At 62.6% G+C, this 27,482-nt stretch overlaps 2 protein-coding genes across 4 annotated transcripts in view; one reads left to right on the top strand and one right to left on the bottom strand.

The window, feature by feature from the left end:
• Nucleotides 1–368: 368 nt before the first annotated feature.
• Nucleotides 369–18,177, top strand: DBH (dopamine beta-hydroxylase). The gene is made up of 12 exons (XM_019971141.2): nt 369–706; nt 2,831–2,977; nt 4,762–5,019; nt 5,833–6,009; nt 6,485–6,587; nt 10,100–10,266; nt 13,131–13,274; nt 13,536–13,574; nt 14,121–14,180; nt 14,986–15,113; nt 15,574–15,733; nt 17,564–18,177. The coding sequence occupies exons 1-12, from the start codon at nt 389–391 to the stop codon at nt 17,693–17,695; spliced, it is 1,833 nt and encodes a 610-aa protein (XP_019826700.2). The 5' UTR covers nt 369–388; the 3' UTR covers nt 17,696–18,177.
• A 5,156-nt stretch (nt 18,178–23,333) lies between these two features.
• SARDH (sarcosine dehydrogenase) overlaps nt 23,334–27,482 on the bottom strand; it is a 60,345-nt gene continuing 56,196 nt past the window's right edge. For all 3 annotated transcript variants that reach the window (XM_019971151.2, XM_070799654.1, XM_070799655.1), the window contains 2 exons: nt 25,383–25,518; nt 23,334–24,618 (listed from right to left, as the gene is read on the bottom strand). In XM_019971151.2, the coding sequence (XP_019826710.2) occupies nt 24,493–24,618; nt 25,383–25,518 (262 nt within the window). In that variant the 3' untranslated portion in view covers nt 23,334–24,492. The remainder of the gene's footprint in view (nt 24,619–25,382; nt 25,519–27,482) is intronic.

Below are 27,482 nucleotides of genomic sequence, written 5' to 3' on the forward strand. Positions count from 1 at the left end.
CGGAGCCTCCGTCTGCCCATCCACAAATGGGGCGGCACGGCCCCGCCTGCCAGCCGTGCGGGGACAGGCCCTGGTTGTCAGCCCGGTGCTCAGCTGGAGGGCGCCCGCAGGGAGGAGCCCTTCCCGGATGGCTCTCGGGGACCATTCAGAGAGAATGAAATCAGCCCGTCTGCTTCGATTCCCGCTGATGATGTCCATGCGTCATTAGTGCCAATTAGGAGAAACGAGGGCAGAAAAGCTTTTGGCCTGGGGGCCCAGGCTGGTGGGAGGGTTGCTGGGACAATTGAATTCCCCACCAGACAAATGTGATTACCGGTGCAGCCTGAGCCCACCTCCCCGGGGGCCCGGGACATAAATGGCCAGGTGGGGTGGCCGCGCTCGCCCAGCCATGCAGGTCCCCAGCCCCAGCGTGCGCGAGGCGGCCTCCATGTACGGCACCGCGGTGGCCGTCTTCCTGGTCATCCTCGTGGCTGCACTGCAGGGCTCGGCCCCCGCCGAGAGCCCCTTCCCCTTCCACATCCCCCTGGACCCCGAGGGGACCCTGGAGCTGTCCTGGAACATCAGCTATGCGCAGGAGACCATCTACTTCCAGCTCCTGGTGCGGGAGCTCAAGGCTGGTGTCCTGTTTGGGATGTCGGACCGAGGGGAGCTGGAGAATGCTGACTTGGTGGTGCTCTGGACTGACAGGGACGGCGCCTACTTTGGGGTGAGTCCTCCCCCACCGCAGCGCCCCTGATCCTGCCCTTCTCTGCACTCGCCCTCCCGAACCTGGCAAAGGAAGTCTTCCTCTCGCCTCTCTGGTCCCCTGTATCTGAGCATCCCTGTGTCCCAAGCTTGGGCGTCTCGGATGCCGACATGAGGTCAAGATGGGAAACAGGTGGCTTCCCTGACTGCCCGGCACGCCCAAGGAGCGCAGCCCAAGACGGGGGACACGCTCACCACATAAAGCACAGCCTCTCCACACCTCCATGTCGCCCTCAGGAAGGAGGCCCCCACGCCCCCACCTGCACAAACAGCGTGCGGAGCTCACACGCACCCAAGCGAGGGGCCCGGCCTGCGCCGCCTGGGAGCTGGTGCTTGCACACGTGGGTGACCTGCGCACCCGGCCTGGAAGGAACCATCCACACTGAGGCACACACCTCACTCCACACCCCAAATTCACCCTCAATTCTTGCTGGAAAGGGTGGAGGAGCAGGGACATTGCCCTTCGGAGGAGAGGGGCTTGCGGGGCCCTGGACAGACTGCAGAGGGTCCCCCCGGGTGGGGAGAGCCCAGCCATCCTGCCCTGAGCACCGCCCCAGCTTCCTCTACCCCCGCCTCCCTGGGGGCCAAACCCGCTCTCTCAGGGACACAAACCCAGGAGGGCTAACACGCTCCTGCAAGTCAGCAGGCACTCGATCTGTGGGCAGAGGGGCTCTTACTTCCTGAAGAGTGGGAATCCGGCCGGACTGGCTAGCCAGGCTCAGGAGGGGCCTCCCAGCCTCGTGTGCCCCATCTGCAGAGTGGGTACGATTCTGCCTCTCTACTTTCTCGGGATAAGGGGGTTCACATGAGCTGACACCCTTGGCTGATCTTTCTGGAACCCCAGGGGTGCTCCATCCAACCCCCACCACAACTCTGCAGGCAGGAAGGAGCTTTGCCCATTTTCCAGGGAGGCGGGAGCCTGGGTGAGCCTGACCACCAGCCGGATGGGATGGGGGCCACTGGCTCTGGGCCGCCCCGCCTCCCCTGCACGAGGCAGCTCAGTGGCTCTGGGTCACGGCCCAGGAAGACCGGGGCAGCACGGCTCCAAGCCGGTCCCAGAGGAGCAGCGAGCCCCGGGCCCAGCTTCCCCGGCTGCCAAGAGAGCTGGGGTGACTTTCGCATCCTCCCGCACAGGCAAGATTAATTTGCACAACAAATTCCTATGCAAACAAATGTCAGGCTTGTTTTTCCTCCTCTAGCAATATGTTCAACAAATACATTCTAGATTTCCAGCTGAAGGCTCACAGGCTAAGTTTCTGCTTCTGTTTGAACTGAGTCCTGCAGATCCCCAGCGTCCCCCGGCAGGAGCTTCGTCACGGCGCTTTTCTCCAGGGGGGAGATTTGGCAAAATCTTTCGTGGGTTTCTTTTTTTCCTCAAGGAAATGAAGAAAATGTGCTGCCGCCCTGAATGCAGGGTTTGAAAGCATTCTGAGGCCGAATAGCTCTGGCCCGCGTTGCCCCTCCCCTGCTGGTCGGGGCAGGGCCTCCCTCGCAGCCGCCTGGCCCAGGGGCTGTCTTTGGTGCCCTGGCCTGGAGCCCCTGGGTGGCTGGGCCTTAGAGCTGGGTGCCAGGAGGCAGCTGGGGATAGGGGAGGGGAGGGGCTGGCCAGAGCCACCGCCCTTGAACATCCTGGGGACCGGCAGTGGGTCTGTGTGCTCCGGGGCCTCAGTTTACCTTCTCCAGGCAAAGCTGGGACTCGAGTGAGGTGCGCAGGTGCAGGGCTTCACTCTCTCGGGGCCTTTGAGTATGGGCTGGTGCCCACACCCCACTGCCAGCGCCTCTCTCTCCCTTCATTCTCCCCTCTCCAAGGCTCTGTGTGCTGTCAGGCCGCTGTCCCCCAGACCAAGAGGGATTCTTTGTCTAGGACCCCACGTCCCCAGTCCTGGCACCTCCTGGGTAATACAGTTTCTGGGTCCCACCCAGAGGTCTGGGAACCTGCTTGGCTGACCAGCGCCGGCTGGCATTTGAGGTCACCTGTCAAGGCCAGGCACCCCAGGGCGGGGTGTGTCCAGGGGCTGTGCTGTGGGTGACCACCCGCCCCCTCGGCCCGGCCGCTTGGGCTCCAAGCCTGACCTTGTCTCTGCAGGATGCCTGGAGTGACCAGAAGGGGCAGGTCCACCTGGACTCCCAGCAGGATTACCAGCTTCTGCGGGCACAGAGGACTCCAGAAGGCCTGTACCTGCTCTTCAAGAGGCCTTTTGGCACCTGTGACCCCAACGACTACCTCATCGAGGTGGGTGGCGGCCCGCTTGCCGTGGGCGGGGTGGAGCCGTCGTAACGTCCGGGGCAGCATCCCGGGCCCCTCACCCGCAGAGAGAGGGGCTCCCAGGGGCAGCCAGGCAGGGACAAGGCAGCTTGGGAGAAGCCAGCTCTGCTCTCAGCCTCTGATGCTTTGAATAAGCAGCTCTTGGTTGACACTTAGCTGACATGTCTCTAGACGTGGGTCTCGCCCCGAAGCCTTCTAATGGAGCCCTGAGTGACCTTGCCCTGGACTTGCTCTCTCCTCTGGGCCCAGCATCTTCAGTGGAATTCTGGAGAAGACTCTCCAGGAGACTTTGGTCCTTCGACCTGGCCCTGGTTGGCCAATGGTCTTTGAGGCTCAGGGCAAGCCCCCGCCTCCACTGCGCCTCAGTTTACCTGCCTGCAAAGGGAGAAAGGGACCTACAAGTAAGGCTCAACCTGCTCCGTCCAGGAATTCACGGCCACAGCGGATCCGAGACCCTTAGGGAAAAGCAACCCGGTTTTCTCTTGAAGACAAAATCCACCTAACTTTTCAGTGCACGTTGACGCCCATGGTCTTGCGTTATCTTTGCAGCATGACAGTGACAAAGGCTGGCCTGGCGCAACGTGAGGAAACCGAGGCCAGACGGGGGAGGACGTGCCTGGGTACCCATGGCGTGGTGGGGACAGAGCTGGGGCCAGGATAAGTCCTGAAACAGACGGGTAGTGTTCTGGGGGCTCCGGAGAGCGCCAGTCCTTCCTGTCTCAGAGCAGGAAGAATCCAGCCTGGGGCAGAGGGATCGAGAAGAAGGGGTTCATGAGAACATGACGCTTGGGAGGCAAGAGAGTCCTGCACCCCGAGAACTTAGTGGGCTACAGTTTTATAGCCAAAGGAGAAGTGGGGTGGGGAGAAGACCCTCTCTGTCTTTCTTGAGTAGACATCACGCTTCCGTCGTCAGCTCCGCCTCCCGGTCGGGCAGGGGAGTTTCCCTGTCCCTACATGGTCAGGCCAGGTCCACAAAGCACCGCTTTCCTGTGTGCAGAGGGCAGGCCCTAGCTCACTGAGCTCACTGGGCAGGGCTGGGGGCCTCTTGCCACCGCTGTTTTCTTATTTGGGGGGCGCGTCTCTTGCTGCTTCTGTATGGTTTTGTTGCTTGGTTCTGTGGTTAAGCAAATGCTTCTTGAGTAATCATTAACATTCAGGGGTCTCCTGTACTTTTTCCTACTTAGAATCCGCTAATGGGATTAACTATTTAATCACCTGCTTTGTCCCTGTCACTTCCAGAAGGTCACCCGAGTCCTCAACTCTCCTGCTTGCTTACCCATGGAGGAGGCAAGGGCGGGCAGAGCACCCTCTCCCCGAACTTTGCAGGGTGTCTGATGCCCACGTGTGCTCAGCTCAGAGCTTCTAGTCTGGTGCGGGGCAACCTCCCGCCTGGAGCTCTGAGACACCTGTGCAGAGAACAGCCCTATTCCCAGGGACCTGGGGGAGACAGAGGGACCCGGGGTCCCAGATGAGCCAGCCTCGTTCACAGCGAGCCAGCAATGGTTAGTTGAACGGACACTAAGCGAATGTAGATTGAGGGCATTTAGGAAGACAAAAGGTATTAATGCGTGGGCTCTGGGCGTGGGTGGCCTTGGATTTAATCCCAGCCCAGTTCACACAGAGCCTGAAGGTTCCCGTCCTTCACAGAGATGAGAACCAAGCATGTCACTGTGGGGAGGGACCCGGCAGCCTCCCGCTCACCAGGAGCCGGGCTTGGGGCTGTGAGTGAAGAGGCCCTGTCTTGCCTGCAGGACGGCACCGTCCACCTGGTGTATGGATTCCTGGAGGAGCCGCTCCGGTCGCTGGAGTCCATCAACACATCCGGCTTGCACACGGGGCTGCAGAGGGTGCAGCTGCTGAAGCCCAGCATCCCGAAGCCGGCCCTGCCCGCGGACACGCGCACCATGGAGATCCGCGCCCCCGACGTCCTCATCCCCGGCCAGCAGACCACGTACTGGTGCTACGTGACCGAGCTCCCGGACGGCTTCCCCCGGCACCACATCGTCATGGTACGCGGGCCCCAGCGTGTCCACTCCTGGAGAGCTGTCCGGGGTCCAGCCCCACGCATGCTCTGACCCCCATCACCCTGCTCGCTCCCCCTCCGCGCCCCCCAGGGCTGCTGCAGCCCGGCTTCCAGCCTGGACCAACCGATGTCTTGATTTCTGCATCTTCCCCTGGGATGGGAATGGCTGTCTATCTATCTGTCTGTCAGGCCACACTCCCCCTTGAAATAACAGCTCAGCTCAGGGCTCAGTTGCTCTGAACATGCACCTGGAGACACAAGAATGACAACAGCTGCTGGATTACTCTTTGTCTGGCTCCAGGGGAAGGGAAAGTGGTTTACCCACTCCATCGTCCCAGCACTACACACACAGCCCTACAGATCAGCATCCTTATTCCAGTCGAGGGTGTATGGCCCAGAGAGGCTGTGTGAGCCCCCAACTTACACAGCAGGAAGCAACGGGACAGACTCACAGCTGCACCTGCCCCCTAGGCTCAGGCTCAGCCTTGAGCAATCTCCGTGTCTCCAGCCCCTGCTGCTTTCACGCAAGGACTGCTGACTTCCTGTCTCCCCCAGCCAAGAAATGACTTGCCGGGGACCCCTTCCCTCTGCTTCAGCTCTCACCATGACCTTCTGGCAGATCCTGACTGGTTCCCAGGTGGTGGGTTAGCTCCCAAAACCCTGGACTCGAGGCTCCCCAGAAACCACCGGGTGCAGCCCTCCCATTTTACAGATGGGCAAGCAGAGGCCCACTCGGGAGGGGGGCTTCAGTGGGGGTGAGCGTGTGGGGGCGGGGTCTCAGCGGGTGCCCACCCCGCAGTACGAGCCCATCGTCACCGAGGGCAACGAGGCGCTGGTGCACCACATGGAGGTCTTCCAGTGCGCCGCCGAGTTCGAGACCATCCCCCACTTCAGCGGGCCCTGCGACTCCAAGATGAAGCCGCAGCGGCTCAACTTCTGCCGTCACGTGCTGGCCGCCTGGGCCCTGGGCGCCAAGGTGCGTGCCCCTCCCGCGTCTCCCCGGGGCCCCCTCTCCCCACTGCCTCTACGCCGCTGGAGTCCCATGGCTCTTTGGAGCCACAGATGCTTCCTCCAGCCCCTGTTCCTTCCCTCATGGGCATCATTCTCACTCCCCATCAAGTTCCGCTGGATTTGGAGGGGACTGGCTGTGTCCAGGGTCTTCCAGCAGCTTCTTCCAGCAGCTCAGCGGTGGGCTTGGGCGGTGGGCTTGCCTGGGGTTAAGAGCTCTCTGCACCCCCTGACCTCAAGTCTAACAGGAGCACTGTGTGGGCTGGTAACGAGCTGCCCGTCAGTGGGGGAGCGTGGTTCTAACCTGGCTGCCCCACCAACCCTCGCCCCCACCCTTGCAGCTCAGGCTCCGGCACGCGGGTGGGTTTGCCCTGGCCCCCAGGGCCTGCCCTGGCACCTGCCCATCTGTCTTCTGGGCTGAGCCTTCCCTTTGCCCTCCGCAGGCCTTTTACTACCCAGAGGAAGCAGGCCTGGCCTTCGGGGGGCCCGGCTCCTCCAGATTTCTCCGCCTGGAAGTTCACTACCACAACCCACTGGTGATAACAGGTAGGACGTCCGAGCGCGCCGCCCTTCTTACCTGCCCCCGCCTGCCCTCGGGAGCCCGTGGACTCTCTGTGTCCTGGGGGGTAGCCGGGCTGGCAGGGCTCAGCCTGCGTCCTCTCCCCCGAGTCGAGCCTGCCTGTCGCCTGACCCACTGTGGCCTGTGGCCCTCTCAGTCTCCTCTCTGCCCGTCTCCTGTGGCTGCGGTGGGCTCTTAAAGGCGCACACCCACACAGGAGGGGCGCAGCGCCTCACCCCCACCCCCACAAACACCAGCTGCTGCCGCCCTGGCACTGCCCCGGGAACCACCTGGGAAAGGCAGCTTGAGGTTTCTTGTGTGCCCATTTTGCAGATGAGGAAATTGAGGCCAGGGTAAGACACAGCTCACCCCTCCCCACAGCATTTCCTTGCTGGCACCTGCAGAGCAGACGGCTAGTATCAGGATGTGCCGACCAACGGGGACACAGACAGTGGAGAGAGGGTGTCAGCTGGAGGGGGGTGCAAACGCCGTATCTCCTGGAAGTCTAACTTCTGTGAGGCTGCTAAAACCCAGAGACGCCCCCTACCCCTGAGCACGAGGGGTGCTCCCATCTTCTTCCATTCCCAGAACAGCATGGGCCGGGACAAGGCACCTGGCTGGATAGCAGAAAGCAGGGCCCTCCGAGCCAACATCATCCCTGACCCAGAGCCCAGCCTCCGATGGCTTGACCACGAGGAGGCACAGCCCCAGACTGTCTCCAGGGGCAAGGGGCGTGCCTGGCTCAACAGGGGTGTTTCTGGCCATGGACCTCCCTCCTGCTTCTCTCGATGGAGCAAATGTGTGCCTGGAGTGTGCGTGTGACAACGGGGTTTTGTTTCCACGTGTTCTGAGTCAGGGCAGCAAACAGGTCCTGCTCGCCTGGCTCTCCTCTGAGTGGCCCTCGGCGACGGCACCTGGAAAGGCATCTGGGATTGATTGGAAATGTCTGCCCTGGGTGCTGGAGGGGTGGCCCTCGTCTGCCTCCTGCTGTTGAGTCCATGCTCAGCAGACAGAAACCCACGAGACCCTCCGCATGGGAAGCAGTGTGATCTTGTTCCCCGATCGACCACAGCAGACCTCGGGTCCAGGAAGGTGCAAAGGCTTCTCAGGAGGGAGACGCAAGCAGGGGGCCAGGAGGTATGAAAGGAGGAGTCTCGGTGGCCCGGGCGGCATGGTGGCGGCCTTGGAGGACGAGGAGCCTTTTCATGAGGGAAGCCGACACGTGCTGTGTTCCAGATGGAGGGACAGGCTGTGCCTAGACATGGAGGTGGGCAAGGCCAGCATGCTCCAGAAAACACAGGTGGTCCGGCCTGGCTGTAGCGTAGGGGCTGGGAAAGCGAGGTGGGGGCCAGAGAGCAGGACAGCTGGGCCGCTCTGCACCCGAAGGTGGGCACAGGGTCAGTCTTTAGGAGGGTGATGCCAGCTGATACTACCCCAGAAAGTGAGAGGGTTTTCCTCCCCGTTTCACCGGCGTCTTCCGCCATATATAGCCACACAGGCTTCTTCTCACTCACTTTTTTTTAAATGACACTTTTCATTTGTGTAATGAAGGGCAGAAACGGTCTGATAAGAACCTGAGCTCCAGGCTGGGCCCAGCCCGTCTCTCCCTGGTGGTGTGACCAGGCGTGGGGCACCCTCCCCCTGCCCGTGCTCACTCACTCGCTCAGCCGCTCTGGGGCTGTGAAGGCTCGGGACACAGCACTCCCAACAGGGTGCAGGCTCCGGGGGTGAGCTTGACCGGTAGCCGCCAGCGATTTCTTCCCGGCCGCATAATTAATACCTTCTGCCACCGCTAGAATTATCTGCCGCACGCACAGAGAGGACCATAAGTCAGCTTGGGCCTTAGCGTGGTATGGGATTTATGGCTCATTTAAAACCTGAAAGCAAATGGATTTTCGAAAACTCCTTAAGCATCAAGGAAGTCTGTCTCTTCCTGATTATCTGCTTGTATTTATGGATCCTTTGCCAAATATAAGGACGCTCCTGTCGCTTCGCAAAATCTGGAGATGGGTCTCTTTTCTATAAATATCAAAATTCCACAATTATTTCATTATTTAATCCCTGTCTGAATTTTAACCAATTGCATCTCCCTTTTTATTATTATCCTCTGATGTAATCAGCCCAGAGACACAGAGGCTGAGTTTGGACACTGCGGTGGTGGTGGTGGGGGGGGTGGCTGGTGCAAGGGGGCGGGAGGCAGAGGCGATGTTCTTGGTTCCACCTCAGAGCAGCTGAGCAGGGAGACAGCCCGGCCCCAAAGGCGCCGTGGGCTGCATTCCAGCTCGGCTACTTCCCAGCCCTGCAGTTCTTGAGCAGGGACTTTAGCTCAGGCTCTGTGCCTCAGTTTCCCCATCTATAACGTGGGACGATGATTCTTTGGTTCCACGGGCTCTCTGCCCGGCTCCCAGCTCTCCTGCGTATCCTGAGGGGGTGAGCCGTGTCCAGCTCCACTCCTCCCCCGTGGGATCAGACCTGAACTGCTCAGGGCCTCGCTGAGCAATTCCAGGCAGGGAGAGGGCAGGAAGGGGCCGCTAGAGGCCTGTGGGTGCCAGCATCCCCGGACCTCCGGCCATCAGCTTCACATGACCACTGGGAGGCTGCCCAGGAAGTTTTTGGACTCGCCAATTAGCTGACGGCAAGAAGAGCCGGCAGGTGTGGCTGGACTGTGATGGGCAGAAGCGATGATTCTTCTTTGGATGAGGCCTTTGACTTTGAGTCCAGAGAGGGACAGCAACTTACCGGAGATCACACAGCACACTTGAGCAAACGGAGCCCAGGACGGTGTGTGAGCCGGGGGAGCTCCAGACCTCGCCCCAGGAGCCCAGGACGGTGTGAGAGCCGGGGGAGCTCCAGACCTCGCCCCAGGAGCCCACCCTCCTTCTCAGGTTTCTCCTGGGACATCTTCCCAGGAGATGCAAGCCCTGGGTCAACCCTGCAGGACAGGAATCAACAAGGGAGCCCCAGAAGGACGTGCCTTAAATACTTCCTGCTGACCTCACCATGCAAACCCACGCTCACCTGCTCAGGGGTGGAGGCTCCTCTGTGAGACCGGCCGTGCCCTCCTCTCCGCCCAAACTGAGCGGTTCGCGCTGCGGGTGGATTCCAGCTCAGGGCCCTGTGAACTCACAGGAAGAGCATCAAGGCGCCTGCCCAGCCCTCGGAGGGACTGGCCAGCTTCCCAACCCACGGCAGGCATCTCGCCCTGCCCGGTTCAACAGCACCGTTCTGGGCTTTCGTTGCTGCCTTAGTTAAGTCTTCCCAGAGCACTTGCCTCGTTTTCGCAGAAACAATAGCTCTTTCTCTCCCTATGGGAACCGCGCGGGGTGCGTGAATTTGTCTTCCGGTAACCATGGTGTCTGCCTGGACTAAACGGGTGTGGGGACAAAGGCAGGGAGCAGCAGGCATGGGTGCCCAGCGCCTCCTGGCTGAGGGCGGCTGGGGGTCATGTGCGGGGCTGGGGGCCAGGGCCTCCGCTCACCTCCGTCCCTCCTCCCCCAAGGCCGGCGCGACTCCTCGGGCATCCGCCTGTACTACACGGCTGCGCTGCGGCGCTTCGACGCGGGCATCATGGAGCTGGGCCTGGCGTACACGCCCGTGATGGCCATCCCCCCGCAGGAGACGGCCTTCGTCCTCACCGGCTACTGCACGGACAAGTGCACCCAGCTGGTGAGTGGCCGGACCCGGGGCAGGGCCTGGCACTTCTCCTGCTGAGGCCCGAGGGTGGGCACCAAGGGCAGCAGCTGTGACCTCGCTCCCCCCCACCCTGCAGCTTCTGCAGCCTCCCCAGCCCCCTGACCCCAAGGAGCCTTCCTGCGGCTGCGTGTTCTGCATCACCCTCTCCAGCAATAACTGTGGGCCCCCATTTGGTGGTGCGGCTGGTGGTAAAGAACCCGCTGGCCACTGCAGGAAACGTAAGAGACTCGGGTTCAATCCCTGGATCAGGAAGATCCCCTGGAGGAAGGCATGGCAACCCACTCCAGTACTTTGCCTGGAGAATCCCATGGACAGAGGAGCCCGGCAGGCTACAGTCCAAAGGGTCACAATGAGTCGGACACGACTGAAGCAACTTAGCATGCACACATTCAGTCCACACCCCAGCCAGCATTGAAAATACGAGTTCAGCCACGAGTGGGCAGGCACGCGTTCACCGCGGAAAAACGCAGTTGACCCCCAAGGCCCCCTCAGCGCAGCGTCCTCTCCTCTGCCCTGGCTGCCAGTTCTGGGATCTTTTGTTTCCTTCTAGATGTTTTCCCTGCTTGTTGCTACAAGCCCGTTCACTTGCGTGCTTCAAAACAAATTGAATAGTTCGTCCGTGACTTGCCCTTTAACCGACGCGCAGCACGGATGAAGTGGGAACTTCATCACCTGAGACCAGCCAGGCGTCCAGGGCGGAGCATACGAGGGAGCACTGGTCCCCGGGGCTGCGAGGGGCAGGTGGGCACAGGTAACATCAGTCTCCTGAGCAGATGGAGGGCCTGAGCTTCCGGAGGAGTGAAAGGGGCTCCCCAGATTCTGGGTCCTCCATGCCCCCTGCCTCCCCCAGTTCTGGCCAGGGCTGACCTGTCCTCTCATCACCAGCATCCAGGCTGCCTTAACTTCCCACTGATGGGAAGAAACCCTCCAGGAAATTTATGTGCGCTCAGGAAACTTGTGCCAGGTGGATTCTGGAGGTGCAGCTGCCACGCACGGGGATGTGAGCTTTCATTGGGATGACTCTGGTAAAACGGCCCCCAGAAAGCCCACTGGGAGCTTTCCTCCCCCACAGTACTGGGGTGTGCCCAGCGCCCCAGACTTACCCACCCACTGTGTTAGTGTCTTAGCGTGTCAATCATTGGGGAGAAAAACATCCCTGCTGTTCCATTTGAATTCCCCTATTTATAGAAGTAGGCTTCCCTGGTAGCTCAGCTGGTAAAGAATCCGCCTGCAATGCAGGAGACCCTGGCTTGATTTCTGGGTCAAGAAGTTTCCCTGGAGAAGGGATAGGCTACCCACTCCAGTATTCTTGGGCTTCCCTGGTGGCTCAGACGGTAAAGAATCTGCCTGCAATGCGGGAGACCTGGGTTGGGTCCCTGAGTTGGGAAGATACGCTGGAGGAGGGAAAGGCCACCCACTACAGTATTCTTGCCTGGAGAATCCCATGGACAGAGGAGCCTGGCGGGCTACAGTCCCTGGGGTGGCAAAGAGTCAGACACGACTGAGCGACTGACCTCAGGACACATTTATAGACGCTGAGGACCTTGGCGCCGACCTCTAGGCCATTCGCCCTCCTTTTCTGTGAATACCTGCTCGTAACTTCGTCCAGTGTTTCCGGTGGGCTGTCTATCTTACTCTGGTGGTTTCTATTTGGCGGATGTTACTTCTCGGTCCGTTGTGAATGCTGTGCACACCCTCTCCCGCATGGCCCCTTCACTGTCACAGAGCCGGGTGAGGGTTTGCATATCCACCCAACAGATGAGGAGCCTGGGGCCCGCAGGGGCCACCATGCCTGCCGTGCAGAGCGAGAAGTCAGGCGCAGCCCGCTCTGCGGTGAGGTTTAGAGTGGATTTGTCCTTTGGCGGGGGGCTCCTCGAAGCCTTAGGCAAGCAAAGTGCCCTTGAGACAGAGCTGGTGGTCGTGTTGACCCTCTGACCTTGAGCACACCTCTCGCCAGCCTGGAAACGAGGGCCTGCCTGCCTCCTCTCCGCAGAGTCTCTAAGTACTTTACAGCAAAAACAAAAAGAGCTCAGTGTTCTTGTTCCCCTTCCAATAGTACGTTCTTTGGGAAAATCGCATTTCTGTGGATGCTTGTGGAAGGGCTTCTGGAAGAGTGGGGGTCTCGTCTCTGTTGGCAGACCCCCGAGGGGAACAGCTTCCGCAGTCGGAAGTCTGTCCTGGTCTAGACATCCCAGCCGAAGACAAGCCCAGAAGAAGCACCGTGTTTTCGACCATAGGCCCCAAGACAGCAATCCCCCTGCACCTGTCACACATCTGGACTCGGGACCAAGGGGGAGAGACCCGTGTCCCACCCATCGGCAGGGGCTCCCAGTTGTCACACATGTGGCCATAAGGTCGCCCAGCCCTCCATCACTGCAAGGGGGCCAGAGGGTGCCCCTAATGACCAAGGGCAGGGGCGGTGGCTGGCGGAGAGCAAGCTGGAGGCACGGAGGGGGAGTCGGGTGACTCGCAGAGGTGCAGCAACCTGTGGTCACTCGGTGACAGAGCTGCCGACCGTATGGATGGCACGGCGGTGCGAGGTCAGGGAGATGACATGTGGTGGAGAAATCACTCGACGAATGTAATCGTTTTAGGATGATTTCCATCTAAACCGCATGAGCGTCACGTCGGGGGAACGTCTGGGATGTCATCTTCTGCCCTGGGGGTGATGTGAGGGCTGGCCTGTCTCCCTGGCGCTTCCCAGCCACGGCTGGGACGGCCAGCGCCTCGCCTGACTGGGGAGGAGGAAGGGCCAGGGCCACCCAGGCGCAAGGCCGCCCGTGGGCTGGGGGCTGTGGCGGCTGCGTGCCAGGCCCTGACCCTGCCCCGTCCCGCAGGCCCTGCCCGCCTCAGGGATTCACATCTTCGCCTCTCAGCTCCACACGCACCTGACCGGCCGGAAGGTGGTCACAGTGCTGGCCAGGGACGGCCGGGAGACAGAGATCGTGAACAGGGACAACCACTACAGCCCACACTTCCAGGTGGGGACGCCCACCCCACCTGCCCCTGCCCTGCCAGGCCCGCCAGGGCGCGGCCAGGGCCCCGTTTGACCTTCTCTTCCCAACACCACCCCCCATCCCACGCTCACTTTCTAGTTCTAATGGCCTCCTGGCCGGAGGCCTCACTTAGCCATTCTGGCATCCCCCAGGTCGTGGGGTGGCAGGGTGGGGCACTGGGTCTGCAGGACTCTGAAGTCTCGCCTCGTCCTTGCCCCTCCCCACCCTCTGCTCTGCCCACCCCAGGAGATCCGCATGTTGAAGAAGGTCGTGTCTGTCCAGCCGGTGAGTGCCCGGTTCAGGGCAGGAGACTGAGGTGGGGGGAGGGCAGGAAGGATGGGGAGGGAAGAGGCCATGGAAGGCCTTCCAGAACTAGCTCTGAGACTCCCCCGGGGTTGCACAGGGGGCCCTTGGAGGGGCCAGGACCAGAGGGCACTCGGGGTCACAGGCCTCCTCCTGCCTGATCAGAGGACCACAGACCCAAGAGCTTCAGGGAGAGATGAGGGCCTGGGGCTCGCCAGTGGGTCGCTGACCATGCAGCAGGGCACTCTTGGGCAGGGTGGGGGCTGGCCCAAACGCAGGCTGTGACACCCGACCAGCCCCACGCAGCCACCAGCTGGCCTGTGGCCCAAGTAAGAAGCGGCCAGAGAAGTCGACTGGTCATCACTCCCTGGGGACACTCCAGGGTGGTCCTCAAGTGTGGGGACCCCAGGGGCCACTGTCGAGTTCCTCGGGGGGGACCGACCACTGTGGTCACTCGTGGGTCCAGCCCAGGGCACCTGGACCCCAGGCGGGCAGGTGCTGAGGGCGTCTGTCGCCTCGGCCCTCCAGGGAGACGTGCTCATCACCTCTTGCACATACAACACGGAAGACAGGAGGCTGGCCACCGTGGTAAGTCACCCCAACGTCCCGCCCCTGCCGCAGAGCTCAGGCACCAGTCTGAGCTCTGCTGGAGCGCAGGGCGGGGGTGCCCCTCGCTCACTCATCCAGTAAAGCAGCAGCTCTCACGCTGTGGGCCCTGGGCCAGCATCAGCATCCCCTCTTCAGTTCAGTTCAGTCGTGTCCGACTCTTTGCGACCCCATGGACTGCAGCATGCCGGGCCTCCCTGTCCATTACCAACTCCCGGAGCTTACTCAAACTCATGTCCATCGAGCCGGTGATGCCATCCAACCATCTCATCCTCTGTTGTCCCCTTCTCCTCCTCCTGCCCTCAAACATCCCCTGGGTACCCAATAAACACATAAACTCATCAGTTCCTCCCCAGGCTGGGTGGTGACTCCCGGCGATGTCTGCTTTAATGAGCTACCCGGGTTATTTTGATGGCTGCCCTAGTCGGAGAGCCAAGGCCACAGACATGTGTCAGCACCGGAGCCCACGCTGGGGTGAGGCTGGGGGCGTGAGGGGGCTCCCTGCCTCCTGCGACCGGCAAAGATAGGATAAAGCCGAGGATGCGGAGGAGGCGTCGCTCCCTGAGCTGCACATGCCGGCTGACTGCTGTGCTGTCTGTCTCTCTGGCAAAGGCTGAGGACCCCAGGAGGGCAGGGCCTCTGCCCACTCAGAACACGATCTGGCCTCGTGTGATGAGTGGGTGCACGCGTGCGTGTGTGGAAGCACTGAACACCCAGAGAGGCTGAACGGCAGCGTCTGGGGTGACACTGGCGCGCCAGTGCTGACGGGGTCATCTCCACCCTGCAGGGGGGCTTCGGGATCCTGGAGGAGATGTGCGTCAACTATGTGCACTACTACCCCCAGACGCAGCTGGAGCTCTGCAAGAGCGCCGTGGACCCTGGCTTCCTGCACAAGTACTTCCGCCTCGTGAACAGGTGATGGCTCCACGGGGCATGCCCGCTGTGCCTTCCATCCTGGGCATGGCAGGGCAACCCCGGCCCCGAACACTCCCCCCAACCCCAAACCCTCCAGGCCCTGGGCGAAAGCAGGGCGCCCAGGAGCAAGGTGAGCAGGAACCTGGCGATCAGGCCCCCACCCACCTTCAGGCGCCGGTGGCAGGCATCCCCAGGCGACCCCCATTCTTGCTTCCTATCGAGTCTGGACTTGGCCCGAGAAGCCCCTCCACCCAGCCCTGGAGCAGCCGTTCCCACCTGAGCCAAGATGGCACAAGAGATGAAGCCTATTCGTCGTCAGGGCGGGAGGCAGGGCCAGGGCAGTGTGCTAGAAGGGCCGCTCTGGGGACCCCACCCCTCTTCAGGGAGGCATCACGGGTGCCTTGTTGGACTCCCCTCCGCTCCCCCAGACCCCACTCTGGACGGCTCCTTCTCTCACCAGGTTCAACAGCGAGGAAGTCTGCACCTGCCCCCAGGCGTCTGTCCCTGAGCAGTTTGCCTCCGTGCCCTGGAACTCCTTCAACCGCGAGGTGCTCAAGGCCCTGTACGGCTTCGCACCCATCTCCATGCACTGCAACAGGTCCTCGGCCGTCCGCTTCCAGGTGTGCCGCCGTGCGCACGTGTGCGTGTGTGCACATGCGTGTGTGTGGCTTGTGAGCTTCCAGGTGTGCCGCTGTGTGCGTGCATGCGCGTGCGTGTGCGTGTGCATGTGTGTGGTTTGTCCACTTCTAGGTGTGGCTGCCCGTGTGTGTGTGTCTGGGGGGGCATCCATTTCCAGGTGTGCCTGCTGTGTGCATGTGTGCATGTGTGTGCACGTGTGCGTGCGTGTGTGGCCTCCCATGTGTGTGTCCGTGCGTGCGTGTGTGCATGTGTGTGCTGCATGTGTGTGTGCGTGCGTGCGTGTGCGTGCGTGTGCACACGTGCATGTGTGTGTGTGGTTTGTCCGCTTCCAGGTGTGCTGCCGTGTGCGTGCGTGCGTACACGTGTGTGTGCGCGTGCGTGCGTGTGCGCGCGTGCGTGTGCGCGCGTGTGTGCGTGCGTGCGTGTGTGTGGTTTGTCCACTTCTAGGTGTGGCTGCCCGTGTGTGTGTGTCTGGGGGGGCAACCATTTCCAGGTGTGCCTGCTGTGTGCGTGTGTGCATGTGTGTGCACGTGTGCGTGCGTGTGTGGCCTCCCATGTATGTGTGTGTCCGTGCGTGCGTGTGTGCATGTGTGTGTGCTGCATGCATGTGTGCGTGCGTGCATGTGTGTGCGTGTGCACGCGTGCATGTGTGTGTGTGGTTTGTCCACTTCCAGGTGTGGCTGCCTGTGTGTGTGTGTGTGTGCGCGCGCATGTGCGTGTGGTTTGTCCGCTTCCAGGTGTGCTGCCGTGTGCGTGCGTACACGTGTGTGTGTGTGCGTGCGCGCGTGTGCGTACGTGCATATGCGTGGGTGTGCGCGCGTGTGTGTGGTTTGTCTGCTGCCAGGTGTGGCTGCCCATGTTGGGGGGAGGGTGCATCGGCTGGGGCCGGCTGGCTGCCCTTGGCCACACAGTCGCCCCTTCCGGACACCCAGCAGCAAGTTCTGCCCACCGCTGTGCCCCAGAACCCCTAGAGGACCCCAGTGGGTGACAGGGCTCCTCCCCCAAGGAGCTGGCAAGAAGCACTCACACAAAACAAAGACCAGGTGGTGAGAGACAGCCCAGACAGACAGCCGACCACCTACGGAGGGTGCTAACCACTGCCCCTGAAGGTGCCACCCTCTCTGGCACGCCGGCACATCACGGGACTAACCTCAGTGGTGTGAGTGGGGCATCCGCAGCCTCCCCCGGAGCCTAACAACACAGCGCTCAGGGGGTGGGGGCGGTGAGAAGTCAGGGTCTGAGGCTGCAGGCTGGGTTCCCTCCTCATCCAGGACCCACCGGGATCCAAAGGCATCTCGCTCAGCCCCTGCGAGCTCCTGGCAGGGCCCAGGGCCTGGGCTGGGGCTGAGTTAGGTGGAGAAGGCTACGCAGCCTGCAACTCTGTGAGGCAGCTTTCCTGGAAGGACTGGGAGCTGGACTAATCGCTAATTGAACATTCCCAGCCCCAAGGTGGGGGCCAACACTGGATCATCAAAGAGCAGTTTGGGGCTGACGTCTGACGTGGTTAAGTGCGGCATTTGACGCAGCCGTGTGTATGAGTCAGGGGGTGGGGAGAGCGGCTGAACACTCAGGCTGCACCCAGGCCTTCTGACCGCTTCCCTGAAGGAAGTGAGGGGTGGCCGAGCAGGCAGATGGGGTCGGCCCCGTCTCCCAGGTGAGGACCCCCACGTAGCAGTGGGCGGTTTGCTTTGGTTTGGGAGAAGGTGAGTTTAAGGGCAGGAACCCACAGGGTCACTGGGAGAAGTGCTGGGGGAGGTGGCCCCCACTTCGCCCCTCCAGCCTCCATTTACCTCCTCGTCCCTTCCTTGCAGGGCGAGTGGAATCGGCAGCCCCTGCCTGAGATCGTGTCCAGGTTGGAAGAGCCCACCCCTCACTGCCCAGCCAGCCAGGCTCAGAGCCCCGCCGGCCCCACCGTGCTGAACATCAGTGGGGGCAAAGGCTGAACGTGGGCAGTCTCCTCGCTCCCCTCACCATGCTGTCCCTGCGGGCTCACAGCAGCCCTGTGCACCCCCTACTCTGTGAAGACCCCCATGGAATAGCCCAGCACGGAGGGCTGGACCAAGCCACCACCTGAGACCAGGGTCCGGTCCAGCTTTCTCCCCCAGGGACCCCCTGCATGGCTGAGAGGGTCCCGTGACAACTTTTGCTGACCCACCGAGGCCCAGGTGGACCAGGACCCTTGCACACCCTTTGACACAGCATAAGGGCAACCCCTTTTGGAAGTCTAGAGTCCAGAGCCCCGAGAGCCCTGCCATCTCGCTGGGGCTGGGGGGTGCCCGTCTCCTGGGACACGAGCCACGACCGGACGCGGGCCAGACTCCCGGAGCTGTCCCGGCCCCGCGTCCCCAGCCCCCACGGAGGGTGATCGGTGTTGAGTGTGACGGGTGCAAGTGCTGTTGTACTTAAATGTGTCCCTGCAGACCGGCTCGTGTGTCGCAGTGGGCGTCTTCTCCGCCGATGGGGGCAGGACAAATCACTTAGCTAGTTAGAGACTCGCCTGGGAAATTGCTCCATTGGAGGGTAAACAGATATTTTCGCCTACCTAAAGGGAAAGCCTAAGAACAGCTCTCACCACCACCAAAAGGATGAGACGGCAAGGATCCAGGCCAGGATCTGGGTGCCAGCTCCCTGGGAGATGGGGTCAATGGCCCAGGTCACTTCTCTCTGCGGTGGGACAGGTGGCTGACAGAGCAAGCAAGCCCTGGAACCAGACCTGCACTAGAAGGCCAGCCCCACCTCCCCGACCCTCGGTCTTCTCATCTGTGAGACGGGGCCAGCGTCGTGCAAGTTACTGAGACGATAAGGCTCACGCCTGGGGCCAGCACCCGGTGGCAGCTAGAGCAGGGTGGCGCTGCCTGGCCAGGCCTGCCTCCTGGGTCGTTTCCACCTTCCCTCCCTCTTAGCCGGCGCTCGTTTCAGGCCAAGTTCAGCTCTTTGATAGTTGCTGCCGAGAGAGACAGATTCAGCTCTGTTCAGCCAGTTCAGCAAAACGCTGTGCAGCTTCTAGGAGAGGGTGGGTGATGGATGGGCCTCTGGGCCCCCCTTACACCCCAACAGCCATCCGCTAAATGCCACTTCTCCTCCTGCCAGCACTTCATTACAGGCCAGGCGCTGCGCACCACGTCTTGTAAATCACACTGCCCCTGCCATAAGTCAGGCCGTGACGGCTGTGAGCTGCCAGGCCTGACGGAGGCTGCAGAGCGGCCAGCCCTCCGTCATCTTTAGAGCCTCGGGGGGCAGCGGGGCGAGAGGCCCTCCCTGCAGGGCCCCGGCCTCAGGAGGGCAGCTGCGTCTCACCTAGCCGCTGGCCTTGACCGTCTGGTCCAGGAAGTCCCCTCCCTCTGAGGGGTCCCGTCAGCCCGGAGCTCTGGGGGAGGGCTTGGAGGTGACCCCCGGCCTCACCCCCACCCAGCCCGTCTATCGCTTTGTTCCCCAGACCCTGGGAGGCACCAGCGGCGCCCGCCCCAGCCTCACCCAGGGGCGAGCCCAGGTCCGCAGGAGAGAAAGTCGCCCCCCGCCCCCAGGGTCCCTGGGGGATTAGTGGCAACCAGGAATCGCTCCCAGTTCCAGAACCTTCTGCCGCCCCCACTGACACGCCCTCCCTTGCACTCACTGTTGCCCTCGGGCTGGTCGCTCTTTTCCTTGGGGGCGGTGTGTGGTTTGCTCCACGCACAGGCCCCTGCCGCCCCCTGCCCCGCCCGGAGCATCCCACCCGGGTCATCTGTAAGAACATGCACCCTGGTTCTGCATTAACTCGGCCACGAGCCCAGGACACTCTGTCTTTCCTCCCACTGACAGACGGGGGAACTCAGACACCTAAAGCCAGGTGCCAGGGTCACCCAGCGTGCGTGGGGGGTCCTGGAGGTGACCCTGGGCCTGTGTGATGGCAGAACCCAAGCTCCCAGCCTCCAGCCTCCCCTGAGGACCCAGGCGGCACACCCTGCACCTCATGGGGACCGAGCTAAGCCAGCCAGGGAAACGTCTGCGGCCAGGGCTGGGCGCCCCTCAGCCAGGCCCCCCACGCACCGTCAAGCTCGCCCACCTTCTGCAGGACAGGAGCGATATGGGCCCAGGGGCCAGGGGTCCCGTTATGCCCTCTGCTGAGTGGCTCTGGCCAACCTACTCTCCTTCCCTGGGCCTTCCTCTCCCCGTCCGCCCACGGAGAAGGCTCCCTGGGCTCCTGGGGGCGAGGGCTGCTAGGGTGCCAGGCCTGGAGAGCCAGGCTGAGCTGTGCCCGTGCAGGCTCTGTGTGGAGACAGCCTGGGAGGTGGGGGTGCCTGGCCTGAGCCGGCCCCAGGATGCCCCGGGGCCACACTGCCCACTGGCCATTAGGCTCATGTGGCTGTTGAAGCGTAATCGTAAATAAATTAAAGTGATGTAAAATAAGGCATCTGGGTTCTCGGTCACAGCAGCCACATTTCAAACGCTCCACGGCCACATGTGGCCAGGGCTCCGGTATGCATTGCTGGGATATCGGCCCGTCCACCAGCATGGAAAGTCCCATCGGGCTGCTCCGCACCAGGGTCAGGCCCCAGACTGATGGGGCGGGAGCCGCCTGCACCCCCTCCCAGCTCCCTCCCAGTGGGCCCGGCGGCCCTGGTCTGGCTGTCACTGGGCAGAGCAACTGGACCGGCAGGGCTGTGGGCTTGTCCACGGAGGCACGTAGGGCAGGATCAGTCTCCCAGGCCAAGGGAGGTCCTTCCGGCCCCGGGTACGAGCACAAGAAATGCCCAACAGGCCTCCCAAAGCCTGGGGAGGGCCAGGCTCAGGACCCAAACCATCACAGGCTCTCTCAGTCCCTGCCCCCCACCCGCCCCAACCCTGTGATGCTGAAGGTGAAACAGTCCAGGCTTCCTGGGGGCTCCTGCTGCTCTGGGCTCCGCTACAGAGGAAAACAAAGCTTCTCGTTACGGCAAAGAAGCCCCGTTCCGCTCCCCTCTGGCTCTTCCAAAATGCGCTGAAACCCGCCAACGGTCTCCCTGGGACACGCACGGTTCTATTTCTCCCGTCTTTCCAGTATCCCCCCTCCCCTACGCCCACCCAGCCTCACGCGTACATTCCACATTTCCCTGCTTTCTCAGGAGGTTCTTGGATGGAAGGCAGCCCGCCAGGTCCCGTGAATCCCTGGTCAGAGACTATGGTGTTTGTGGCAGACTCCTAATGGGGGGACTTTGGGAGGCTTCAGTGGAAGACGCTAGACCCGATCCTGGGGAGCCCTGCCCCGTTCTGACGTCACAGCCCAGGAGGCCTTTGTGTGGGGACCCTCACCCTCCATCCCCTCCCAGTCGGAGACGAAGGCTTTGCCCTGGCCTTCCATCCTGTCCCTTCTTCCTCTGGAGGCGAGAGGGCCCGACTGCTGGGAGAGGCCCGGGGGGCTCACGGGGCTGGAGGGGGAGCCCAGCAGGGGAGCCAAGGGGCAGCACCCGCAGCCCCAGGTCCCGCGTGCAGGGGGCTAGCGTATTGGCAGCAGGCTCCTTGGGCTATGAGGAGGGACGAAGGATAAAGCTGAGGGGGAGCAAAGGTGGGACCCAGCACCAGCCCACGCTGGGCGTTCTGAGGCCGCTCAGGATTGCCACGCGCCCCTGAGCTCTGGGAGCAGCCAGAAGGCCGCCTGGAAGACCATCCAGCGCCCCAGGAGAAAAGTGGACAGGCCCCTGCCTACCTGACTCTCCTGCTGGCCCCTGTCCAGCAGCCTGAGCAGGCTGGTAGGGACCATGCAGGTCCCAGGTCCCTGCACCCAGCAAGGACGTTGCACCGGTCTGCCGGCACCTGGCCTCTGGTCTCTGCATGACTGGCAAGGATGAGGTGCCAGCTTGCTCAATTCCTAAATGCCTCACACTCACGGGGCTGGCACGGGACCCACTGCCCTCCAGCTGTTAGGAGTGGTGGCAACAGCATTTGGCAAAGCAGAGGCTCTAGGGCCAGACTTGCACGCACCCAGCCCCAGGGCCGCGCTCAGGGGTGCCCCACTGGCCACACTGCCTGCCCCTCCCCACGGCCCACCAGATGCCCCACCGCCTCCTGCTCAAGCAGCCAGGCGAGGACCCTGGGAGGAGGGAGCGTCTTGTTCGGGTCCCAGGGCTTCTGCCGGGCAGGCCCTCTCCAAGCTCACGCTGCACGACCCCAGGCCAGACGGCTCAGCGCTCTCCTGTCCATCAGGGACGTGGGCAGGATGTGCTGGCCACCCTAGGCAAGCACTTCGTTCCGTGGCGTGGGGGTGAGCTGAACACTCCGGCCTGTTTGGGCTGGATGGCACCTCTGTGGGGTCCGGGAGGGTCCTCAGCAGGCAGAAGCTCCACCGGGGTGTCCCCAGACTGAGGCAGAGTAGCTACGCACCCTGCCCGCTGCCCCAAACCCCTTTGCAGATGGGTGGAGGAAGCCCTGCCAGGCTGACACTGCCCGAGGCACACGGCGGGTCACGCCCACCCCAGGCCCTTTGCACGTGATGGGCTCGCTGTCCACGTCACTCAAGTCTGGCCCTAGAGCCTCTCCTTTGCCAAATGCCATTGCCACCACTCCTAACAGCTGGAGGGCAATGGGTCCCAGGCCAGCCCCATGAGTGTGAGGCATCTAGGAACTGAGCAAGCTGGCACCTCATCCTTGCCAGCCATGCAGAGACCAGAGGCCAGGTGCTGGCAGACCATCCCTGCTGGGTGCAGGGACCTGGGACCTACATGGTCCCTAACAGCCTGCTCAGGCTGCTGGACAGGGGCCAGAAGGAGAGTTGGGTAGGCGGGGGTCTGTCCACTTTCCTCCAGAGGGCACGTCGCTGCCCTGGTCCCTGCAAGAGGCTCAGAGCTCCCGGGATGGCTGGCCGCATGCGGGCTGAGTCTGAGGGTCGGTGAGGGGGGGGGGCCCTTCTCCTGTGTCCTGCTAACAGCCACGCTCAGCCCAGCCTGTGCAGAGCTCCAGGTGGTGCTCAGAGCCACGGTGCTCATTCTGCCCAGAAAAACCTTCCAAAATTAAGGCAGCAGAGTGCTTCCGGATTAGGGTGAGGAAGGGCTGGCCTGAGGTCACCAGCTCCGAGGGGAGAGGGCGATACGGTCCAGCCCGAAGCGATGGGGAAGCTTGCTGGGGCTCAGACCTTCCCGAGCGGCTCTTTGGGGTGAGGTGGGTAAGTTGGGGGGGTGCGGCCCATGACCACCTCTCTCATGTCAGTGGCCAGTACCGTTTCCAGAGGGGCCCAGGGTTATTTCTCCCCAGCAGAGGGACAAACACAGGCAGGGAAGGGAGTATGAACACTTCTGTTCCCGCGCTCAGCACCCTGAGAGAGGAGTCGAGGTGGAACCTGGGCAGGACTGCCCCTTGGCTCGAGCCGCCCCCAGGGACGGCTGTAGAATGAATGCTGCACAGGCCCCGTCCGGGGTTCCAGGGCCAAACCACGGGGTCCGGGAAGCAGGCCTGCTCCCCCCGCCTTCTGGCTCCACAGAGTCCTCTTGGGGTCCCCCAGGCCCACCTATGGGCAAGGGCTGCAGGCGCTACTCTGCCTGAAGCTTGAGAAAGACAGGCCCGTGGCCCCCAGGCTGCAGTCTGATGAGGGGACCAGCTCTCTCCCCAAAGGTCACCTGAAGCACAGACGTCTTCCCATGGCCTTGACTTTATTAGCCTGAGCCGTTTCAACCCAGTCCACAGAGGGCGCTGAGTGGGATGGCGCCTCTGAAACCAACCCCAGGCCCACCAGGACTTTCTGCACCCAGTCACCGCACGCCTTCTTGCCCGCGTCCCCTCGAGCCCCGTCCCCCGGGGGTTGCCTGGGTGCTGGGGCCAGGCGCCGGTCCCCGCAGGGAGGATGGGCAGTTCTGAAGGCCCTGGGATGGGGACAGCGGGGTCACCTCATCCCAGGCCCAGGGAGAGTGCCACCCCCGGGGACTGGAAGAGGGGGGGACGAGGCCTAGAGCTGAGTCAGACAGCAAGGACAGAGGCCCCCCGGGCAGGGGGTCCTGAGAGGTCCTCACCCGGCAGCACCCCTTCGTCTCTGACATGGTGAGCGAGGGGCCCGGGGGAAACCAGGGCAGGAGAGGGAGCTTCTGCACCTTGTGTGTGGGGGGCCCAGCTGAGACCCTCCCAGCCCTGCTCCTGGAGCCAATTTCAGGGCTGGGAACTCTATGGGGGCTTCCCCGTGTGAAGACAAGCGGAGCTCACTTTCTGGATCCACCCCTCCTTCCTGGGACCTGGGAACAGACCATCCTGCCAACTCTGACCTCAGGGACGGTGCCAGTCTGGCACGCCTGCTCTCCGCCATCACTACTGTGCCCGAGGCAGACAGCACCAATCAATCCCACACAGTCCCCCCTGCCAAACACACCCGCAGCCCTCAAGGCCGCTACGGACAGCCTGCCCGTCAGGGACAGAGCACTGCGTGATGCTCTTTGCCGCCCGCTTTCACGGGGCCTTCTTGAGCGTTTCCTAAGCTCCTCTTCAGAAGCTCTCCAGGGCTACAGGCTGGTCCCTGAGCCCAAGGCACTGCGGGTGGCTTTTATGGGGGGGGGTGGGGGTGGACTCCAGAGCCCCCTTCTGTCAGTGACCACAGAACGGGCCTTCTGGGTCTTCTTTCCACCCCCTCTGTCTGCATCTTTGGGGGCCATGGCAAGTAGCACTCGACGAAGGGCAAGGGAGCCCATGTTCCAGCCAGGGTCCGGGTCCTGGCGTCCAGGGCGGCGCGGGTCCCTGGGAATGGGCAGCGTGGGTTGGAGCGGCAGGTTGCTGACCCTCGGGCCAGCTGAGGCCCTGCCTGCGGCCATCAGTAGACCCCCTTCACCCTCTTGTTGTCGGGGTCGAAGGGAGACTTGAGGTGGGCCTGGGCAGCGTGGGTCACCCCCATCCTCTCCAGGGCATAGTCCCCACTCTTCACGAAGTCCAGGGAGACCTGGTGGGCACAGAGGAGGGGCCGCGGTCACTCGGTGCCCTGTGGGAGCCGGGCTCACACAGCCTGCCTCCCGGGACGGGGCCGCCGTCTCACCCTCTCACGCCCCCTACCTCCTCTGAGTCCAGGAACTGCCCTGAGCCCTGAGCATGTGGACTCCGTGTCCCCGGGCGCCTGAGCTGGACCTGAGCCCCCAGGGTCTGGCGGAGCCGAGGTCTGGCACCAGGGAGAACCTGTCCCGCTGGGCAGCAAGCCCTGCCCTGTAACCACTGGTCCCTGGGAGGGCAGGCGACCGGTGGGGGACTTCGGGGGTTTATAAATGACGGTTTGGGCAAAATGCTTAAACATTCCACACGCAGACCAGGCTGCCCCTTCGGCCTCATTGCCGAGCCCCCAAATGAGCCTGTGCACATGTGCCCATACATGTGCTCACATGTGGTATACCTGTGTGTACACTGATGTGTGCACACACAACCGTTTGCACACACACAGGATCTCCAGCTCCAGGGAGCAGAGCGGGTGAGCCCTGCCCAGGGCCCCTTTCTGACCACGAGAAGCCTGGAGCTTCCAAAGTCAGATTTGGTCAGAAAGAAAATATAGAAACAGCCGCCACGTCTGCCTGGGGAAGACAGGGCCCGTCAGTCAGTCCCTTCACTGGCCTCCGGTCCCCCCAGGCCCAGCCCACCCAGAGAGGGAGGCAGGGTGTGGGGGAGAGCCCCAGGGGGGACCAGGGCTCCCCGTGGCAGTGCAGGGGCGGGAGGACTCACTGGCCCGCCGCTGGGGTCTCGGATGTAGCCGTAGGCCAGGGTCTTATTGATGGTGAATCCAAAGTCAGCCCTCCGAACATGGCCCACCACCTGGCCGTTCCTCCAGATGGCCTCCAGCCCGAACATGGGCACTTTCCTGGAAGAAGCAATAGATGGCTGGGAACCCAGAACCCCTGGAGGGGGAACTCCTGCACTTCGCCTGGCCGAGGAGAAAGGACAGAGGCCCCCCAGACCACGGGCTCCACTCCTCAGGGCTGGTCTGCTAGGGGCCCATGTGCCCCTCACCTGGCCCCCAAGGATGCTGGGGCTCAGGCTCTGAGCAGATAAATGGACAGAAAACATCAAAACCAGGACCCGACTTTCATGTTTCTGGAGGCAGGCCCCACAGATTTGGAACTGTCACACAACTTGTTTTAATCTGACGGCTCTCCTTTTCTGACAGTGTGATGTATCATTTACTAAAAGTAATTTTCTGTATTACACATAAAATATGAATGCTCGCCGTAAAATTTTTGAAAATTTAAAATAGGAAACGAGCAGAGGATTAAACTGCAACCACAGAAACACCAGTGCCAGAGTGTTTGGTGTAAACCTTGGCCGGCGTGCCCTCTGCTGCCCGAGTCCTCATGCCCGCGGGCACTGGGCCAGGTGCTGGGGATGAGGTGCCCCCAGGGCTGCAGTACCACGTAGCCCTGTGGGTCCTGGGGTGGGTGCCAAGGACCATACCCCATGGGGTGTGGGGCACGGCTGGGCTGGCTACGGTAACCGGAACTGGGGGACCCTTGCACTGAGCCAGAGTCTGAACAGGGTCTGGGTGCCTCCCGGTTCGGAGGCCAGGGGTGACAAGATCTGGGCCCCACGGGGGCAGAGGATGAGGGTGGGGTGGCGGAAGCTTTGCAAACGCATCCTGTCTCCTTCGGTCCCGTCCTACGGGGATGCTGTGTCCACACGAGGAGAGAGCCTCAGCGAGGCCCCTGCCCCGCCCAGGCCCCAGGGCAAAGCAGCAGCATCCTGTCTGCCCTTCCTCGGTCCGGGACTGGCCAGGCCATGGCCCTAGGCGGATTCTGCACCCCAGCGGGGAACCCTGGGGAGGGACGAGCTGGGCTGTGGCCGCTGCTCTCCAAGGCAGCAGGAGCTTTCTGGAGGGCAGGCAGCAGGTGGGCTCGGCGGACCCCTGGCCTGTCGGCACCCCAAACCAGAGCCGAGTGTTCCCCGGGAGGCGGACAAGTAGTCAGGCAGAGGGGCAGCCCGACGGGGTCCCAGGGAGGAGCTAGGAGACGACACGCCCAGCTCCGCTCACTCTGCACCCCCAACCCCGGCAGCCTCAACGCTTCCTTTGAAAGCGCCGAATCTGGGAGAAAGGTCACCGCTGGCATCAGCTGTCGGCCCCAAACCAACGAGACTCAGAGACGCCCGCTGCCCTGGGGACGGCTGCTACCCAGTTCCTCATCACCCCACCCACGTCCTCCAACACCAGACCAGGGCCCCGGGGCCTGTGCAGGCTCAGCTCCCAGCACGTAAGGGCGACGCTGCCGGGGAGGTGGGGTGGGGGAGAGGTGGGGGCGGGGCAGGCGGGGGAGAAGAGATCGGCCCGCACGGGGCTTCCTTCCACCCTGGCCACGGGCCTGGGTGAGAACCGCTCTGTCCCTGGGCCCCTGTGGTCTCCTCTGTCGATGGGGCTGCTGGCCCCAGCCTGGCCCCTTCCTCCACGGGGGCCCCTCCCGGGCTGTGGGGAGGCTCTGACCAGGACACGGGGGGCGATGGCAGCACCCTGACAGGCAGCCAGATCGGGGGCCTCGGCCGGAGCCCCCCGCAAAGCCCGCTTGGCTGGGCAGGGCCTTCCCTTTTCAGAAGACGTGTTCGGAGGAACTTCCCAGCCGTCCAGTGGATAGGACTCGCAGCTTTCACTGCCAAGGGCATGAGTTCAGTCCCTAGGTGGGGAACTAAGATCCTGCAAGCCACGTGGTGCAGCCAAAATAATAAAGTGAAACGAAACCTGTGTTTGCCGAGGGCTGCCCTGCCCGCTCCCTGCCGACCGCCACCAGCCCGCGCCCGGTTTGCCCCCTGCCTGGCCCTGGTGGGATCTGAGTTGCAGCCCCG

The sequence above is a fragment of the Bos indicus genome, chromosome 11, assembly GCF_029378745.1.
Source record: "Bos indicus isolate NIAB-ARS_2022 breed Sahiwal x Tharparkar chromosome 11, NIAB-ARS_B.indTharparkar_mat_pri_1.0, whole genome shotgun sequence".
In the NCBI taxonomy this organism is placed as follows: Eukaryota; Metazoa; Chordata; class Mammalia; order Artiodactyla; family Bovidae; genus Bos; species Bos indicus.